Here is a 22,038-nt window from a genome sequence, read left to right on the forward strand (position 1 = left end):
GAACGCACACCAAACATCAACAAGCAAATGCTAGTCTAAAAAAATGTCTTAAAGGGACAGTTCACCCAAAAATGAAAATTAGCCCATGATTTACTCACCCTCAAGTCATCCGAGGTGTATATGACATTCTTCTTTCAGACTAATAAAATCTGAGTTATATTAAAAATGTTCTGGCTAATCCAAGCATTATAATGGAAGTAATAGTTGCTCGGTTTTTGAGATCCATAAAAAATGCATCTGTCCGTCAAATAACGTGCTCCACGCGGCTCCGGGGTGTTAATAAAGGCCTTCTGAAGCGAATCGATGCGTTTGTGTAAGAAAAATATCCATCCTATGGCTCTGCATCAGCCGTCCCCGCGCCATCACTTCCGGCGAATAAGGTCAAAATACATGTAAAATACCAGCGCGATCATAGATATATACATAGATTCCTCATTAGTACCTGCGCGGATCTGTCGAATGAGGCATCTACGTACACTTACCTGAAGGATTATTAGGAACACATGTTCCAATTTCTCATTAATGCAATTATCTAATCAACCAATCACATGGCAGTTGCTTCAATGCATTTAGGGGTGTGGTCCTGGTCAAGACAATCTCCTGAACTCCAAACTGAATGTCAGAATGGGAAAGAAAGGTGATTTAAGCAATTTTGAGCGTGGCATGGTTGTTGGTGCCAGACGAGCTGGTCTGAGTATTTCACAATCTGCTCAGTCACTGGGATTTTCACGCACAACCATTTCTAGGGTTTACAAAGAATGGTGTGAAAAGGGAAAAACATCCAGTATGCGGCAGTCCTGTGGGCGAAAATGCCTTGTTGATGCTAGAGGTCAGAGGAGAATGGGCCGACTGATTCAAGCTGATAGAAGAGCAACTTTGACTGAAATAACCACTCGTTACAACCGAGGTATGCAGCAAAGCATTTGTGAAGCCACAACACGCACAACCTTGAGGCGGATGGGCTACAACAGCAGAAGACCCCACCGGGTACCACTCATCTCCACTACAAATAGGAAAAAGAGGCTACAATTTGCACGAGCTCACCAAAATTGGACAGTTGAAGACTGGAAAAATGTTGCCTGGTCTGATGAGTCTTGATTTCTGTTGAGACATTCAGATGGTAGAGTCAGAATTTGGCGTAAACAGAATGAGAACATGGATCCATTATGTCTTGTTACCACTTGCAGGCTGGTGGTGGTGGTGTAATGGTGTGGGGGATGTTTTTTTGGCACACTTTAGGCCCCTTAGTATTGGGCATCGTTTAAATGCCACGGCCTACCTGAGCATTGTTTCTGACCATGTCCATCCCTTTATGACCACCATGTACCCATCCTCTGATGGCTACTTCCAGCAGGATAATGCACCATGTCACAAAGCTCGAATCATTTCAAATTGGTTTCTTGAACATGACAATGAGTTCACTGAACTAAAATGGCCCCCACAGTCACCAGATCTCAACCCAATAGAGCATCTTTGGGATGTGGTGGAACGGGAGCTTCGTGCCCTGGATGTGCATCCCACAAATCTCCATCAACTTCAAGATGCTATCCTATTAATATGGGCCAACATTTCCAACTTTCAGCACCTTGTTGAATCAATGCCACGTAGAATTATGGCAGTTCTGAAGGCGAAAGGGGGTCAAACACAGTATTAGTATGGTGTAATGGTGTATAATCCTTTAGGTGAGTGTATATAGCTTTGATCGCGCCAGTATTTTGACCTTATTAGCCGGAAGTTATGGCGCTGGGAATACTAGATGACATTAGTCTGATAAGAGGTAAAAAAATAACATAAACACTGTGGGGTTTCTCGCAGAAACCGATCGTTTCGTGTCTTAAGACATCAATGTGTCGCCACTAGCGCATGGTTTAATAAGGATTCGTATGTCTATGTGTTTTTACTCTCATTGCTCTCATACTCTAAAATATCCCCATTGACATGCATTATACGACTATCACACTGCAACGGTTGGAGTTAAAAATCTTCATTTGTGTTCTACTGAAGAAACAAAGACACCTACATCTTGGATGCCCTGGGGGTAAGCAGATCTGCGAATAGGAGTATAAGGATGTAACAGTTCTATAGTGCAATAGGGCCAAATGATTTGTATGTGAGCATCATAATCTTGAAATCCACTTGGAACCTGACTGGGAGCCAATGCAAGGATTCCAAAACCGGAGTAATATGATTGCATATCCTGGATCCAGTTAAGATCCTGACGGCCGACTTTTGTACACACTGACACATTGAAATAACCACAAGTGACATTCAGTCCAAGCTCCTGACGTCCACCTGATAATCAGCGGGTAACTCTATCTTTAAACATAATTTCCCTGCATCTACAAATACAATGCAAATCAGGTTCCCTTCAGTTGAGCTGGACAGAGACTTTTTCACTTTTGTATTCTAGGACTTTACATACACCGACTGGAAGATCTGAGATTATATATTTGCAGTGCAATATTGAATTTCTGGGATATTTTAATCTCTTATGGACGTGCTTTGTGAAGTGGTTTCACAGTAAAGGCCCAGTTGGCGAGTTTTGGCCCCTAAGGGACCAATTCATGGGTTTCAGGTGGCACTCACTCTCCTGGCATGTGTTTATACTGTACTGTTATGCATGTTATACACTATGTTAGTTGATTTTTGTCATTCATGTGCATTTTAAACGCTGCACATCTAACACACAGCACCCGCTTCTCACAGTTAAAGACAGATGCTCAGATACTTCTCATTCATTCTCTTATCTCAATGTGGAAGCGCCCCATGTGTAAACTGCCCATACTGATGATGATAAGAGAATCAACAACAGTGTGTGTTCCTTCTGCGAGGCCCCGCCCACCGCGCTGACGTTCCACATTTCGAATATCACACCACTGTTAGAGCCACGCCCCCCGCGGGCTTCATTGAAATGGATGGATTTTCCCTGGGAGGGAGGAATTGCCCTGTCACTGTTGACGAGAGTGCGGTACCGGTCCACACGAGCCATAAAAGTTACTCAAGGAGCTCTGTTACGATTCAAAAAGAGAACCGAAGAGCGCTCGTGATTATTCAGGTGATGGAGATTCGGATCATCGCTCGGCTCGGTTTCATCTGCTCGGTTCTTCTGCTTCACTCTGTCCACGGAACCCGTAAGTGTCAGTTTATGATGAAGTACGCTAGATCTGCTTCTGTGAGAGTGACCGTTGATGAGGTGTGACCGTTTCCCATTTCAAAGTTTCTTCCGTTCTTTACTTCTTGGTATTGTTGTTTTCAAACTATGTCTTTGGTTTGTTTTGTAACTTAACGGGTTGGGGTTCGTTTAAATCGCAGGGTCTTTTATACAGTATATGCTTATTCGATCCGGTGTCGGTGTTTTATTCCTTTAACCGCCTTGGTCTCTTTACTGTCATATTGTATTGAATAAGCGGCATGTGGAATAAACTCGTTTCCTGATTGGCCGCGGATGAGGCACATGCGCGCTGTTGTCGCTGATTGGTTGGATGCGCTAATCAGGTACTTTAAATTCCAGTTCTGATTGGTCGGTTTCGACGGGATGACAGTCCCGGATCATTGACATTGTCCTGATGCAGTTGAGTTGATTAACATGTAATAAAGAGTGTGTGTTTATGACCTGCTTCACTTTTTAAAGTTTCATAAAGTCTGTATAAATGTGTGTGTCTGCAGGTATACGACCATAGCAAAGTCTTGAGAAAAACTAGGGAATTTTTCAGTAGCTAAATATAATAGTGTGTTTATAAAAGATAGATGCCTTTTCAAATTTTAGGATGAGAGAGTCCCTCACACCATCATATTTGGGGGCCCATTGCATCTAAAAGATGAAAAACCCCTGCTATAGGTCAATCTATATGTCAATCGGGTCCTCTGGTTTTCCTGTTGTGGAAACGCTCGTCTCAGAAGTTTCACAGGAAGTGGTTTATCCAGTTCTTCACAGATTCTCGACCGTCACACACCTAATCACACCACATCAATCATTGTTTATCCAGTGAAACACACACACACACACACACACACACACACACACACCGAGATTCAATAGCAGATTTATTTTCATATGTTTGAGGATTCAAAGGTGTCCTGTGAGGATGTTTTGCATCTGCTTCTCATTCACTGAGTGTGTTTGGAGTTTCACTCACTTACGCAAAACATTGAGAAACAGAGAGAGGGTGTGTGACACTTCTGCTCAATTACTGGAATAGGAGAGAGAGAGAGAGAGAGAGAGAGAGGGAGACAGGGTGATCTGGTATTTTTGGGAGTGAAACTTTCTTTCACTCACACACACACACATTTGGGGAATTTTGAGAAAAACCAGTTGAGTTATTTTAGTTCTTTGAGTTGGTTAACGTGGTTTATATCAAGGACAACAATAATTTAGCTGTCAATGTAATACATAAACACTGCAGCTCCTTCGGTTTCTCCTCCCAAACCTCATTCTGGATCTTTTCCTTCAAGCTCCGCCCCTTTCATCTCTACTGCATCTTGATTATGCAAATGTTTCCATAGAGACTAGTGAGCAACTGGTGGTGTGATTATTGACTCCTCCTCTGTCCATTGTCTTAAAGAGACACTACACACACCCGTCATCAGTCACACACTGAATATTTATGATTAGCAAATGCTTTGTGCAAAGATCTGCCTTCTTTCTTCTCTCTCTCTCTAATGAGATGCGTTAACATTTACATATGTTTCCATCAGATGTGTTCAGAAGTCACTGTTCTGATTTAAAGTACAAGGACACATAGCTGTCAAACAACAGAGGTGTTCATATGACGGTGGAGTTGAGACGAGTGTGTGTGTGTGTGTGTGTGTGTGTGTGTCAGGTGCAGCGGTCTGCAGTCAGGAGCAGTTCAGGTGTGGAAACGGGAAATGCATCACCAGCCGCTGGGTTTGTGACCAGGCAGACGACTGTGGAGACGGAAGCGATGAGCTGCCTGAGTCCTGCAGTGAGTCAAACACACTCCTCCATCACCATTACAGCTCTTAAAGGGTTAGTTCACCCAAAAATGAAAATTCTGTCATTAATTACTTACCCTCATGTCGTTCGACACCCGTCAGACCTCCGTTCATCTTCGGAACAGAAATGAAGATATTTTAGTTGTAATCTGATGGCTCTAAAAGGCCTCCATTGGCTCAATGGCACGGTTCACTCTCAAGACCCTTAAAAGGTACTAAAGACGTCGTTACAAAGTCCATCTCACTACAGTGGTTCTAAAATAACTTTATGAATCGGCGAGAATAGTTTTTGTGCGCAAAAAAACCCTAAATAACGACTTGCATAGTGATGACGATTTCAAAACAAGGCATCATGAAGCTTCGAAGCGTTATGAATCAGCGAGTCGAATGATGATTCGGATCGTGTGTCAAACCGCCAAACTGCTGAAATTTGGCGATTCAAACCGCTGAATCGACTCACTGATTCATAACGCTTCGAAGCTTCATGATGCCTTGTTTTGAAATCGTCATCACTATGTAAGTCGTTATTTAGGGTTTTTTTGCGCACAAAAACTATTGTCGCCGATTCATAAAGTTATTGTAGAACTACTGTAGTGAGATGGACTTTGTAACGACGTCTTTAGTACCTTTTAAGGGTCTTGAGAGTGAACCGTGCCATTGTGCCAATGGAGGCCTTTCAGAGCCATCAGATTTCAACTAAAATATCTTCATTTCTGTTCCGAAGATGAACGGAGGTCTTACGGGTGTCGAACGACATGAGGGTAAGTAATTAATGACAGAATTTTCATTTTTGGGTGAACTAACCCTTTAAGGGTCTTTAACGTTATTCATTAAAGTGCCCCTTTATGCTATGCTTAATTTTAATTTGGAGTCTCCTACAATAGATTCACTCACTTTATTATCTCATAATAAATAAAAATAAAAGTATGTACTCTTTTTGTGAAGAAAAAGTACATACTTTTGAGTGTAGAAGAGTATGCAAGCTTTGGGACATACTACTTCGAAATCTATAACAGACTTAAATGTTTAGTTACGTTCATCCCGTCACCGTTTAAGCTGCCCTGTCAATCATCATTCAAATCCTCCACATTCAATTTCATTTCTTACCGTATCGGAGAGAAATGTTGATCTGCCATTCATGGGTCTTTAATGCAGAGACTCCTCTCATGTGTTTGCAGTTTAAATATAATGCTGCATTTAAAAGTTAACGGCCAAACGTATCATTACAAAAGTTCTCAACGCAGGTGAAACATTATGTGGATAATATTGAATAAATATCTTTTTGTCAGGTTTTAACTTTTAATCAGATATTAATACTGATAATTGCTCACTCAAACCCCTTTATAACCCTCTCTATCATGTTTGTAGTTTTTTAACACTTTTCATCCGCGTTTGTAGTTCTAATCAAATCCTTGTCCATCTCGCAATGGGTTGTGGGCAATATCAGCTGTTAGAGTGCGCATCGATCCGCACTTCGAATTCTGACCAGAAATAGTAGACCATCCGGAATACTCTTTTCAACATACTACGATTTGGGACATACTAATTCTTTTTTCGAATACTATTTAGTACAGATAGTATGCGAATTGGGACGCAGCGTCAGTGTCTGAAACGGTTCGATAAATGATTCAGTCTCTCTAAACCCCGCCTTTCTGAGAGCTGCTCTGCTCTGATTGGTCAGATGGCTGTTGTGATTGGTCTGAAACCAAACGCTCATTATCATATCTGAATCTCAGCTCTTGATACAGAGTGATACCAAGCGGCACCTCCCGCAGTTTCTCTCGAAGCCAATACGGAAGTGACATATACTTCAATTCATCGACTGGCCGCTAGAGACAGGCTCCAGAAGGAGCAGAATCTCATTGAGCCCCATGTTAAAATGGCCAACTTTACAGCAGATTAAAACATGTTTATAGTCTGGTACAAATTGTGGTTTTGGTCTATACGGCTAATTTTGCCCTTCATGACGACTGTGAGGGGGGTGAATTTTTTTACAACTCATTCGTTTACACTATATAAAGCATTAAAGTTCTGCATAATTAAGGGCGTGGCCAAATAAGACACTGCTCGGCCAATGAAGAGTTACAAACCTACGTAGGTTCAGCAGGAAGTGAGACTGGAATTACAGACGAACGAGACAATAACGCCATTTATCTGCACTTTGATCTTGGAAACTACATTCACGATCAGCTCTATTACACACTACATGAAAGGGGATATCAGAAAAGGCATAATAGGGGCACTTTAAAGTTGTTGTTACTGAGTGTACACGATTTTCTCATTAAACATCTAAAATCTCACTATTCCACAGGAGAGAAGACGTGTTTGCCGAGCCAGTTCACCTGTGGGAGTCTGAATCAGTGCGTGTCCATCAGATGGCGCTGCGATGGGAAGTCCGACTGCGAGAACGGCGCAGACGAGCAGGGCTGCGGTGAATATGACTGAAACTCAAGCTCACTAGATCAGGGGTTTTCAAACTGGGGTCCGGGGACCCCCAGGGGTCCTCCAGAAGGTTCTAAGGGGTCCCCAGAAAATTTCAGAGAATAAAAAGACAAAGCAAAAATGGATAAAGTCAACCGAATATTCTAACGGTTTCATTTCTAAATGTTTCTCTCCTTTCTTGCCGTATACATCCCAGAATTGTATATGTTTGCTTTGTATCTTTAGAGAGTTTTTCTCACTATAGTCCCCTTTATCTCGCTCACTGGGGTTGTAAGGCAGTTTTCTTAACACAGTACATAAGCTGCTTGCATACATTTATTGTGACAGTTGCTTATACAAATACTTTTTAATTGAAAATTAGGGCTGTCAAAAGATTAATCGCGATTAATCGCATCCAAAATAAAAGTTTGTGTTTACATAATATATGTGTGTGTACTCTGTTAATTATTATTTATATATAAATACACACACAAGCATGTATATATTTAAGAAAAAATATTATTTTTATATATAAACATTTATATTTATATATATTATAGATTATATAAATGTATATACATGCAAATATTTCTTAAATATATACATGAATGTGTGTGTATTTATATATAAATAATAATTAACAGAGTACACACACACATATATTATGTAAACACAAACTTTTATTTTGGATGCGATTAATCGCGATTAATCTTTTGACAGCCCTAATGAAAATATTATTCTTCGGGTTTATACATCCAACATTAATAGCCAATTTGAGTTGGGAAACAATATGTTGTATTTATAATGTCACTTACTATTTCTCTACAGTTTAAATGTTTTTTCGTACATAAAAATAGATGGATTTTAGGAACGGGGTCCCTCATAAAAGTTCATCGTATTTGGGGGTCCTTGGCATCATAAAGTTTGAAAACCCCTGCACTAGATGATGAATCACGCTCAGTTGTGTTTACGCCGGTTTTATTCCTATTTTAGTCCTGAAGAACTGCACGGACGAGGAGTTTCGCTGCCGCAGCGGTCAGTGCGTCTCGCAGTCGTTCGTCTGCGATGAGGATTCTGACTGTGACGACGGCAGCGATGAAGCGTCCTGTCCCGTCCCCACCTGCAGCCCCGGGTCCTTCCAGTGCAATAACTCTGTGTGCGTGCCGCAGCTCTGGGCCTGCGATGGAGACGCCGACTGCGCAGACGGCTCAGACGAGTGGCTGCAGAACTGCCCTTCCGGGACCGGTCAGAAAGAGGAGGCGGCCTGCAGGAATCAAGACTTCCTGTGCGGCAACGGCGAGTGCATCCACGGCAGCTGGAGGTGTGATGGAGGTTTCGACTGCACCGACCGGTCAGACGAGGTCAACTGCAGTGAGTTCAATGTTGCTGAACGTCTGTCTGGTTCTTGCACGCGTGTCCTAGAGATGGTTCGCTCATATTCTGTGTTTGTTGCAGCTGCGCCCACCTGCCGTCCGGATGAGTTCCTCTGCACAGACGGCGGCTGCATCCCAGGAATGCGTCAGTGTGACGGGAATCCTGACTGCCGGGATCAGAGCGATGAGATGGACTGTGCTACTGGTGAGCATTGCACACCCATCCATCACATGTGTGAGTGTGTTAAAGGAACACTTCACCGTTTTTAGAAATGGGGCTTATTCAACTTCTTTCCTACATTTAGATATGTGGGCAAATGCATTTTTGTTCCAGTGCATGCATTGTTTTAGTTTGGCTAGCTTAGCTTAGCATAATGAATGGAATCCTATGTTGCCAGCTAGCATGTCCCGAGTAAAAGTGATCAAAAAAAAAAAAACACCCACCTAATTACTTCTTGTGGCCTGCGTATTCACAACGAGTACAAATAGCGATGCAGATTAAGACTAGGCGATTTCCTAGGCAGATACTGACTTGGGACTATATTATGGGGAAGCACAGGCGAAGCACTGCTACTTGGGCGCAGAGATATCACGGGGATAACATGTGTTGCGTGATATAGTAGCAGTGCTTCGCCTGTGCTTCCCCATAATATAGACCCAAGTCAGTATCCTAGTCTTAATCTGCATCGCTATTTTTACTCGTTGTGAATACGCAGGCCACAAGAAGTAATTAGGTGGGTGTTTTTTTTTTTTTTTGATCACTTTTACTCGGGACATGCTAGCTGGCAACATAGGATTTCATTCATTATGCTAAGCTAAGCTAGCGGCGACCCTGCCAAACTAAAACAATGCATGCACTGAGACAAAAATGCATTTGCCCACATATCTTAAAGGGTTAGTTCACCCAAAAATGAAAATTCTGTCATTAATTACTCACCCTCATGTCGTTCGACACCCGTCAGACCTCCGTTCATCTTCAGAACACAAATGAAGATATTTTAGTTGAAATCTGATGGCTCTGAAAGGCCTCCATTGGCACAATGGCACGGTTCACTCTCAAGACCCTTAAAAGGTACTAAAGACGTCCTTACAAAGTCCATCTCACTACAGTGGTTCTAAAATAACTTTATGAATCGGCGACAATAGTTTTTGTGCGCAAAAAAAACCTAAATAACGACTTACATAGTGATGACGATTTCAAAACACGGCCTCATGAAGCTTCGAAGCATTATGAATCAGTGAGTCGATTCAGCGGTTTGAATCGCCAAATTTCAGCAGTTTGGCGGTTTGACACGCGATCCGAATCATCATTCGGCTCACTGATTCATAACGCTTCGAAGCTTCATGAGGCCGTGTTTTGAAATCGTTATTTAGGGGTTTTTTTGCGCACAAAAACTATTGTCGCCGATTCATAAAGTTATTTTAGAACCACTGTAGTGAGATGGACTTTGTAACGACGTCTTTAGTACCTTTTAAGGGTCTAACCTTTAGAGCCATCAGATTTCAACTAAAATATCTTCATTCCTGTTCCGAAGATGAACGGAGGTCTGACGGGTGTCGAACGACATGAGGGTAAGTAATTAATGACAGAATTTTCATTTTTGGGTGAACTAACCCTTTAATGTAGGAAAGAAGTTGAATAAGCCCTATTTCTAAAAACGGTGGAGTGTTCCTTTAAAGGTGCTGTCTTTAACTGTCTGTCTGTCTGTCTGTCTGTCTGTAGTGAACACGTGCGACGGGCCGAGCAGGTTTAAATGTCGCAGTGGCGAGTGCATCAGCTCAGACCGTGTGTGTGACGGTAACAGAGACTGCCATGACTGGTCAGATGAGCCTCTCAAAGACTGCAGTGAGTTTCACCCTCAGTGTTCCTGTAATGTGTGATCAGATCACAAACTGAATGACATTAAAGGGATAGTTCACCCAAAAATGAAAATTCTGCCATCATTTACTCCCCCTTAAGTAGTTCCAAACCTGTATGAGTTTCTTTGTTCTGCTGAACCAAAAAGATGATATTTTGAAGAATGTGTGTAACAAAGCAGATTGAGCAACCATTGACTACCAAAGTATTTTTTTCCCTTCTATGGTAGTCAATAGTTGCTCAATCTGCTTTGTTACACACATTCTTCAAAATATCATCTTTTGTGTTCAGCAGAACAAAGAAACTCATACAGGTTTGGAACAACTTGAGGGTGAGTAAATGATGGCAGAATTTTCATTTTTGGGTGACCTATCCCTTTAACCCTTCTGTGGGTAAAAGTTGAATCTTTGTTTTCAACAATCGCTAGGATCTGATCATATATACATGATGCCAAATAGGACATCCCAGAATCACACACAAGTTCTTATTATCAAATGAAGATCCACCTGTCCAGTATCTATTTTATTAACCCTTGAGCGTCAATTTAGAAAAAGTTACACAGAGGTCCTTGGAGGACAAAAATGTCTCTGTCAGTAAATTGTCATATTATTATATATTAATATTTTTTCCACTTTCACTAACCAACATCGGGATTTTAACCCTTTAAATGCCTCAAATGTCAGTGTCAAAAACTGTCACACAATAATTATATATGAATATTTTTTATACTTTCGCTGACTTGGATCTTATTTTACAAACATCATGATTTTAACCCTTTAAATGCCTAAAAATTTTCAAAAACCTGTCTCACAATTATTATATATTAATATTTTTTATACTTTCGCTGACTTGGATCTTATTTGACCAACATCAGGATTTCAACCCTTTAAATGCCTAAAAATGTCAGTGTCAAAAACTGTCACACAATAATTATATATTAATATTTTTTCTACTTTTGCTGACTTGAATCTTATTTTACTAACATCAGGATTTCGAACCCTTTAAATGCCTAAAAATGTCAGTGTTAAAAAACTCACACAATTATTATATATTCATATTTTTCTCTACTTTCAATGACTGATTTTTTTTTACCAACATCAGGATTTTAACCCTTTAAATGCCTAAAAATGTCAGTGTCAAAAACTGTCACAAAAATTATATATTAAATTTTTTTTCCTATTTCTCTAACTTAGATTTTTTTACCAACATCAAGATTTTAACTCTTAAAAAGCCTAAATTTCATTGTCAAAAAACTGTCTCACAATTATTATATATTAATATTTTTTATACTTTCGCTGACTTGGATCTTATTTGACCAATATCAGGATTTTAACCCTTTAAATGCCTAAAAATGTCAGCGTCAAAAAACTGTCACACAATAATTATATATTAATATTTTTTTATACTTTTGCTGACTCGGATCTTATTTGACCAATATCAGGATTTTAACCCTTTAAATGCCTAAAAATGTCAGCGTCAAAAAACTGTCACACAATAATTATATATTAATATTCTTTTATACTTTTGCTGACTCGGATCTTATTTTACTAACATCAGGATTTTAACCCTTTAAATGCCTAAAAATGTCAGTGTCAAAAAACTCACACAATTATTATATATTAATATTATTCTCTACTTACACTAATTTTTTTAATACCAACATCAGGATTTTAACCCTTTAAATGCCTAAAATGTCAGTGTCAAAAAACTGTCATGCAATTGTTATATATTCATATTTTTTCTCTACTTTCACTGACATTAATGTTTTTTTACCAACATCAGGATTTTAACCCTTTAAATGCCTAAAAATGTCCATGTCAAACTCTTTTACTAATTATTATATTACTATTTTTTTTCACTGACATTGATTTTTTTTAATCAACAGCAGGTTTTTAACCCTTTAAATATGTTTACATAATGTCACTGTTGTTTTTTATGAAAAAATAAAAACATTTTACATATAAAATGCTACTGTTGAAATGGTCAAAGATGATCATGTGACGTGTGTATTTCCTCTGTGCAGACACTAACGAGTGCCTCGTTAACAATGGCAGCTGTTCTCACACGTGCAAGAACCTGAAGATCGGATACGAATGTTTGTGTCCGGCAGGATTTCACCTGATCAACCACACACACTGTGAAGGTGAGCGCCCATCCAGATGAACCCACTGCATGATGGTCTGTCGGTGCGTGTTTGGTCTCATGACATCATGTGTTTGTGTGCAGATGTGGATGAGTGTGCGGACGCAGACACCTGCTCTCAGATCTGCATAAATCTGCCAGGCAGCTACAAGTGTGACTGTAATGAAGGATTTGAGCTGGATCACATGACCAAAGACTGCAAAGCGATTACAGGTACACGTGCGACGAATGACTCTAACGATCAGAGAGTATTATGTGAATGTATAAGAAACCAGCAACATGCAAATGTGTCCCTCTCAGGATCTGGAGCGTTCCTCCTCTTCAGCACACGTCACGAGGTGAGGAAGATGGCGCTGGGCAGCCGAGAGTACACGTCACTGATCCGCCAGCAGAAGAACGTGGTGGCGTTAGACGTGGACATTTCCAAAGACAGGATCTTCTGGTCTGACATGAGCCAGAAAAAGATCTACAGGTGAGAGACAGTAATGCTTTCGACTCCCAGGGAAAGCAAGAGCTGATAAAATAATACAATTTCATCGTTTACATCCAAAGTAGTGAATGGGAATATGGCATAAAACATTTGAGAATAAAGCATCGTTTTCCATCCCATGTTTTCTCACTTCCTGAGAAACTGGCGCAAATTATCTGTAATAAAAATAGAAGTTGCTGCAATCTGGCTCTTTTTTTCCTCTATTATAAATGAGTTGCGTCTCAGAGCGTCAGACAAAACGCTATAAACGTTCTGTTGTGTTCGGATGCTGGTGTTTGTGAACGCAATTGTGTGAGACGCTTCTGGAGGGAATTAAACTAAATCATTCTGATGGCTCATTTGAGATGCTGTGATGTGATTGGTCCACTGGGCAGTCACCTGAGTTTTTTTGTTGCACATGGAGGGATTTATTAAGTAAATGTGTTTTCACTTCTAATCATTGTTCATCTCCGTGTAATTCTTAATCTGTCATGTGTGTTTATAGTATTCCTCATAATCACAGTGTGTGTTTGTGTTGTGCAGCGCAGCGACTGCTGACCCCACCCACCAAAGCACTGTGATTGACAGCCAGATCTCCAGGCCCGAGGGTCTGGCTGTGGACTGGGTCCACGGTAACATATACTGGACGGATGGCGAGCTCCAAACCATCTCTGTGGCAACCGCAGACGGCAGCAAACGCAAGACGCTCATCAGCGACGGCTTACAGAATCCTCGCGCGATCGTTGTGGATCCTCAGAGCAAGTGAGTGTCTGAGTCTGAAGCCGCTGGCTTACAGGAAGAAGCGTTCGTGCTGATTATTGATCCCTTATTGTTTCATGTCACGTAGTTTCATGTTCTGGACGGACTGGGGCGAGTCGGCCCGGATTGAGAAAAGCGGACTGAACGGCGCAGATCGGACGCCTCTTGTCACAACCAACATCGTCTGGCCAAACGGCATCACGCTCGGTGAGTCGAAAGCCCAGATGATGCGTGTCAGTGTTAATTTCGTTGACAATAATTTTCACTGACGAAAACGAGACGATAACTAAATAAAAACTAGTGTTGGATGACAAAAACTATGATGAAAATCAACCGTCACTTTCATCAACAAATAAAAACGAGACAAAAATGTTAGGGAGGGGCGATTAGGGAAGAGATCCAGTCAGAACTGATGTCCTGTAACAGATGCGCACATTTGATCTGATCTAACCGCTGGAAAACACGGAGCTGTTGCGCTTCTACAGGCTCACGCATCTCTAATCCAGCGCTCCAGAGCGGCTCAATCAATGAACATTAGCGCACATTTATGCCAGGCAATTGTTTATGAACTAATGCTGATGAATAATGACAATGTTTACTTTACGATGTTTATATAGTAATATGTTTTAGACGGTTGTAACAATGCATGTTTTATCTCCCTCATCTGAACTTGAATGAGCAGCTGCAACTGCAACAGAGGCGCAGACATTTCAAAATAAGAGTCAATGTGTATTTCGAGCTTGTTTATAATCACAACGCATTATATATTCGTTTTTGGTTACACAATAAACTGTATTTCATTTCATTCCCATTTAATTCATATTCAGGAGGAAAGACCAGTATTTGGCACATATTCAATAAAGTATCAGGGTTATAATAGTTAACTAAAACCATTTAGAAAATCTTCATTACTTGAAATTAAATAAATTAAATAAAAAAAATAAAAAAAAATTTATTTGAAGCTTTAGCTTAACCTGATATGGCCTACTGACTAAAACAGTAATACAAAGTTATAAAAACTATATAGCTGTTTTTTTTTTTTTTAAACAAACAAAAAAGTGAATTGAGCTCTTTCGTGTATTTTTAATGTCAAAAACAAAATTAAGTCAAAATGTCAGTTCAAGTGACAGTCAGTTATGTAATGCTTAAAGGCTTAATTTATTACAATTTAACTAAGTTCATTAGATTTTAGGAGACTACATCTACTGTAGATTTAGTCGACTAAAACTAAAAACAATTCAGGTGACTAAAATATGACTAAAGCTAAATGGCATTTTAGTCAAAAGACTATGACTAAAACTAAATCAAAATTTGCTGTCAAAATTAACACTGATGCGTGTGAACAACATCAGGATTTTAACCCTTTAAATGCTTAAAAATGTCAGTGTCAAAAACTGTCACACAAAAATTATATATTAATATTTTTTTCCTATTTCTCTAACTTAGATTTTTTTACCAACATCAGGATTTTAACCCTTTAAATGCCTAAAAATGTCAGCGTCAAAAAACTCACAATTATTATATGTTCATATTTGTCTCTACTTTCACTGAAATTTATTTTTTCAAAATTAACACTGATGCGTGTGAACACATGTGCCGTGTGTGATGTAAGCTGACACGTGACTGCTTTGTGTTCAGATGTGTTGAGTCGCCGTCTGTACTGGGTCGACTCAAAGCTGCACATGCTGTCCAGCATCAGCGTGAATGGAGAAGGACGGCACACACTGATCTGCAACCAACAGAAGCTGCCACATCCACTGGCTCTGGCTGTGTTTGAGGTGTGTGGCGCTGGCCGATGACGCGTCTGGACTGGCTGACGGATGGGTTTGTCAGGTTCTCATGAGCGCTGTGTCTCTGTCTGTCCAACAGGAGAAAGTCTTCTGGACCGACGTGTCCAATGGCGGCATCTGGAGCGCAAACCGCATGACGGGCCGAGACCTCGTGGCTGTGGCCGAACATGTGCCGTCTCCTGAAGACATCGTGCTCCATCACAGTCTGACACAACCTACAGGTGAACACACACACATCATGTGTCTTTGTTTCTGTTACTATCTGTGTATTTTCAAGATGATCTGCATGTTTGTCCTGCTCATGAGGAAGTGATGTCATTGGCAGGAAGGGACTGGTGCAGAGAAACGGCTCTGGTCAACGGCGGCTGTGAGTTTCTGTGTCTGCCAGCACCGCTTATTAACAGACGTTCACCCAAATACACGTGTGCGTGTCCTGATCACATGACCCTGGGCGTGGACATGAGGACGTGTGTGTCAGGTACGTTCCGACCCGCTCGGTTTCACACCAGATGCTTTCATTATGACGCTCACCGACGTCTGTTTCTCTGTGTAGCTCCGAATGCCACAGCGCCACCACAGGCGACGACCAGAACTGCACCCGGCCCGTCGCCCACTGCAACCAGAGCAGCTCTGACGTCTCAGCATCAGAGCGGAGACCCCAGACAGACGGGCTCTCGCAGGGGTCAGTTCCTGTCCTACTCTCCATCTTTCTGTCTGTTCATTCTCTCATGTTCACACACTCACCATCTCTGTCCGCCTCTTTACAGGAAGTGATGCAGAACATGAGCCGGTTTCCAGCCCTTCCCAGCATCCCACGGTCCTGTACATCGCCCTTCCACTCGGTGAGTAAATCCACAGTCATGAGACGCACGTCACTCACTGACCGATCGCCAGTGTGTATGAACCGTCTGTCTGTCTCACAGTTGCCGCGTGTCTGCTGGCATTTGGCGGCATGTTGGTTTGGAGACACTGGCGGGTGAAGAACACCAACACCATCCACTTCTCCAACCCAGTGTACCAGAAGACAACAGAGGACACAGTCCACATCTTCAGGAGCCCCAGTCTGGATGGATACTCGCATCCATCGGTATGACACCAAACACACTGGAGCTTGATTCCAGATGTTTTACTAACTCTCATTCTTGTAACACACATTCAGATACTAGCTTTATGGAAATCTGCATGAATTAAAGGCACTGTAATGCTGCGTTCACACCGAACACGAATATAGCGTCAAAATCGTGTCTACCGTGTCTAGTTGGACGCTTGAACATTTTGAATCTATTTGCGCATCCACAGCGAATTGGACGCGCGTATAAATCTAGCGTTTGAAGAAAATAGACGCGCGTTCAAGACGCTCACGGAGAAATATGTCATAAAACACCACTCTGCCTCTTTTCATTTTCATTAAAACTATATATTAAACATTAATAACCACACAAATGTGGTCCAGGCAACTCCTACATTATCTTCACTGCATGTATATTTAAATATCCTTTAAAAATAAAGTTATGAAACTTCTCTTTGCCCTCAGTCAAAACGATTTGGCAGACAACAAATTATATAGATTCATGACACCAAAGATCGGCCGTTAGATCCACACAAGACGAACCCGTATAGAGACATCAGAGCCAGCGCAAACGTCAGAAGGACTGGCCGAGGAAAGGCTGCTTTTGCCGGGGTTAATGAGCGCTGAGTGCCCGCTGATCGCCTGGATCTCACAACTCCAAAAACTTTTGTAAATTTTTTTAAATAGGCGCTCTCTTTATAAATAAACCACATATTTTAGCTTTAAACAACGACATTCTCACCTGAAAAAGTCTTAAAACTACCTTTTGTGACACAATAGTAGTATTTTTAAATTATGCAGGGTTTCTCATCACGTCACTTTACCACGTGACAGCAGCGAGAAGACTCCTGATTGGTTAACGCGGCGCAAATTGACGCCAAAGTAAAAAAAATTCAACTCGGGCGTCAGACATGAATTTACCTCAAACGCGTGAATGCACAAAAAACACAATTCGTCCAGTTCGCATCATTTGAATGAAAACAAAAACAGAACAATGTCTAAAAGCTGATATGTGACAAGGTGTCCAGCAAACAAGCTAAACAAAACCCAGAACCAAAAACCCAGAAGTTTTTATAAGCTGTTGACCCAAAAACGAGCGTTTAAGGACACAAAAGTGGATACAGGCAATTGAGACAGAGCGCGACATGTTATATTACACTGAGAACTACAGCCACTAGAGGGGAACGTAATCAGCGACAGGAAATATAATATATAAAACTGACAATTGGATATTTGACTTACCAGTGACAAAATGTTTACTGCAGTTTACTGAGTGTCAGGATCCCAAAATGTACCCATTCTTCCTGCTGAAGCTTCACGTCTTGTTGCCTGTATCCACTTTTGTCTCCTTAAACGCTCGTTTTTTTGGGTCGACAGCTTATAGAAACTTACTTCTGTGTTTTTTAGCTTGTTTGCTGTACACTTTGTCACATATCAGCTTTTAGACATTGTTCTGTCTTTTGTTCGCCTCACACAATACAAAGTCAATGGAGAGCGTTGGATTGCCCCCCCCCCCCCCCCGACGTGTGGGCGTGGCCTAAATGCGCTCTGTCTCTATACCCCAAAGTTTGCATAAAAATGGGTGGATGGAAACGTAGCTAATGAGGCCTATGATAGTGTTAAAATGAAATACAAAACCTCTGCTAATTGACAGAATCCAAATTGACAATGCAATATTCAATGATAATATAGCATAATGAGGTAATTATAAGCAATTTTACAAACCCTGCAAAGTCAGCAAGTTTTAGTCCAATGCAATAACATTAAACGGCATTTTCAGGAAAAAAGAAAATGATATCTGGATCAAAATGACCGGATCACAACCAGAGGGTTAAATGGCGATAATGTCAATATGAGAGGCGTAAATGACCTCAGACGGGAGTGTGTTTTTTGGATTCTGTGACAGACCGTGTTTAATGTGTGTGTGTGTGTGTGTTTGTGTCACAGGATCAGATGGTCAGCATGGATGAAGATGCAGCCTGACACTCCTCCAGAACCTCCGCTTTAAATGCTGCTCTGAAACTGAAGGACTCTCGTCCTGATGTGCCCCAGGACCGCAGGATCAATCCTTTTTTTATTTTAATATCACGTAAGGAATGAAGACAGACACACGCACTCCAATCTAATGAATGTTCATCACAGCTGCTCAAAGTCAGAAGAGCAGAAACTCTTCGGGCGTCTATAGGATCCCGTGGCTTCGCACACTATAAACTCGCAGCTGTTTCCATTCGTGATGTGTTTGAGCTTTTTTGAAGGTATTACCACTTTTTGATATTTAAAACGATCCTTGTAAATAGTGATGATTATGTTAATGTGGAGGGCAGACAGGTGTCTCTCTTCTTGCACTATATATGTTCACTGTCACGTAGGCTTTATTTATTTCTCTTTCACAGACACACTTGAACGATCTTTTTGTCTTTGTTTTAATGATTTGCTCGTTTTATAAATGCACAGCCAGGGCTGCTTTAGTAATAATGAGCGATTGGCAGCAGGTTCTCTCTGTTGGTTCGCTCGCGAGCATGTGAAGTTCTGTAGAGTGAACTCTGGGCCTTAAAACCAGCGAACGTGCCTGATGTACAGCATGATGTGTCATATTGTTTGAACGCACAGAATATTCCACGATGCCTTCGATACGTAAGAGTGAGTCGGTCCTCAGGGTCGCGCGTCTGCGTTGTGCTTCAGGTGACCTGACCTCACCTGTCCGTTAGAGGAATCACGCTTTTAAGTTTTGTTATCGATGCGCGAACGGTTTGTTTATTATGGGGCGTGTGCAGTGCGTCATCTGAAGGGTCGGATGAATGAAGAATCACAAACGCTCCTCAAACATCTGCAGTTAATGTAGATACTTGCCTTTATCACACAGACTTTGTACGAAGAAAACTATTTTATTTATTGTGTAAATGTGTGATTTTCTTTTGTTTGTTTGTTTTTTGTGTTGAATTTCTTGCTGTTCTCTGTTAAATACATTGTGTTGTCATCCAGACATCTTCCTGCACTACAAAAGATACGAACCTGTGCGTCATTTGACGACATTCAGGGACTTTTATAGTTTATGAAGGATATTTGAAGAAGATTTGTGAAGTTTCCAGTCGGTCTTGAACCGATTCTGTTACTGTGGATGGGTCATTTTTGTGATCTGTTATACTTTTGTGAAGGTTTTATGAACCTGTTTGAGTTGTATTTCTTTATCTCAGGACTGATGGTCCAGTGATCTGAATGTTCTGCAGGTTTAGAGAAACAAATTGCACCCAAAGAAACAACCAAACTGTTTTTGACGTTGTTAAATAAATCTATGTTTTGAAACCAGAAATCTGTTGTTCTGTTATTATTCAGGTGTTGGTCTGATCATCTGTTCACAGATTCACTTTCATCAGCACAAACAAACCCAGCTAACAGGGAACATTCAGGCAAGATTCTCTTAAAGTTATGAACAAAAAAGTTCATTAAATGTTGTCTGTTCTTTAATTATATTCTCAAAACTTCAGAACAAAAACGTTATTTATACATCATTCATGGAGCGTTTTTCCTCCCTTAAAAGTTTTAATTGGACATTCATCTAATGCTGTTTGTTTGTTGTTATTTTTTTATTTTTTCAATAAAATGATGTACTACCAAATATTTCAGTTCAATAATATTTTTCATTAACATTCATATTTTTTATGCTACTAAATTATATTTATGTAGTAGTTTATGATCCATTTTTTTCACATTTTGAGCATAGACCTGAAAATGTCCAACTTAAACTGTCATAAATCTTGAATGCTTTGGAACACAAGCTTGAGTTTGGTCTCTTTTAAAGACGACACTTTAAAGATTATTGAGCAGATTATTGCTTACAGTTTTTTACAGACGCTAGGACACATTTCTCAAATCTTAGGTCGCTTTTGCAAAACTCTACACACCGTTCTCCTAACCAACTTTCAGCTTGGCAAAGCAGTTCATTTCACATTCAAAATGCACTACAACTACCAAAACACTTTATTCAGGACTCAAATCAACTCATTCTTCCAGAACACTAGCAAAGGTCGACAGCCGACAAACACACTTTGTCACCCACAAAACAATGAGTTAAAAAACACACACAACATGTAGCATTATACAAAACAAGGACACATCTCTGTTTATAATTCACAGCAATATAGGATTAATGGAATGAATCAGACATGATGCAGAATTCGTCAATATTTTATGTTGTTTATTTATGTGAGTAATTCCAAAATACAAGAATGTGTATACACACCATCTACAATGAGAATCAGCTGTGGCTGCTCCAATTGTTTTTATAGCATTTCATTTAAAGATTTAAAATATATTTAATTAAAATATTACTGTAGGAATGTCGCAAATTGCCGTCTTATTCTGTTTTGTATTATGTTATTGTTTTGAATATAAGTTTAACAGTTTTGAAAACGGTATGTAAGCATGTGCAAATTGGCCTGTATGTACAAAGAGTTTTGGCAGTTGTGTCTGAGTGAGAAAAGAATTCATGAAATTTGAGAGATGTAGTCATTGAATGCATTTTGTGCCAAAGCAATGATAATTGATCTTCAGTTTAGCCCACATAGACTTCTGTTGTGCTCACCGTGTGAAGAGTTTTGCAAAAGTGACCTAAGTATTGAGAAATGTGTCCTAGCGTCTGTAAAAAACTGTAAGTGAAAAAAGTAAAAGAAAAAAGTGACCTTGAGAAAAGTTATACAATTTTACATTTATTGTTATGAAATCCCATATTCAATTTGTATACAAAATATTTTCCAAAACACGTTTTACCATAAAAAAATAAAAAATCAAACCATAAATCTAGACAAACTGTTTCAAATTTGAGCTTGACATCTCAAAAAAAATTAGCTTTCAGTCAGATGTTTGGTGCAGTACCAAAAGTTTTCACTTGATGAAATTCCTCTCCCATTCGTTTCCAATAGTCATTTTTGTGTGATTAATTTTTTTCAGGATAATTTATCCTTTTTGAATAGTTTTGTGTGTGTGCGCGCGTGTGTGTACATGTTTTTCTACTTTCTACTTCACACAGACTCATGGGGACTCATGTCACTATGGGGACCTAAATTGAAGTCCCTATGGGTAGCTACAAAAGCTTAAATAATTCAGAATGAGTTATTTTAAGTGTGTGTGTGTGTGTGTGTGTGTGTGTGTGTGTGTGTGTGTGTGTGTGTTCACACAGCAAGTGCCAAAACCTTTACCAAATTTTG

The 22,038-nt window shown here is 40.3% G+C and overlaps 1 protein-coding gene across 1 annotated transcript; it reads left to right on the top strand.

Moving 5' to 3' along the window:
• Nucleotides 1-2,939: 2,939 nt before the first annotated feature.
• On the top strand, nt 2,940-20,141 carry ldlrb (low density lipoprotein receptor b). Its single transcript, XM_079840673.1, has 18 exons — nt 2,940-3,131; nt 4,821-4,943; nt 7,265-7,384; nt 8,368-8,745; nt 8,830-8,952; nt 10,471-10,593; nt 12,629-12,748; nt 12,832-12,960; nt 13,048-13,219; nt 13,760-13,978; nt 14,064-14,182; nt 15,614-15,753; nt 15,845-15,986; nt 16,091-16,243; nt 16,319-16,447; nt 16,533-16,607; nt 16,689-16,852; nt 18,782-20,141. Exons 1-18 carry the CDS (start codon nt 3,059-3,061, stop codon nt 18,815-18,817), a joined length of 2,538 nt encoding a protein of 845 aa, XP_079696799.1. The 5' UTR covers nt 2,940-3,058; the 3' UTR covers nt 18,818-20,141.
• Nucleotides 20,142-22,038: the final 1,897 nt, after the last annotated feature.

This window comes from Gobio gobio, assembly GCF_949357685.1.
Source record: "Gobio gobio genome assembly, chromosome: 17".
NCBI lineage: Eukaryota > Metazoa > Chordata > Actinopteri > Cypriniformes > Gobionidae > Gobio > Gobio gobio.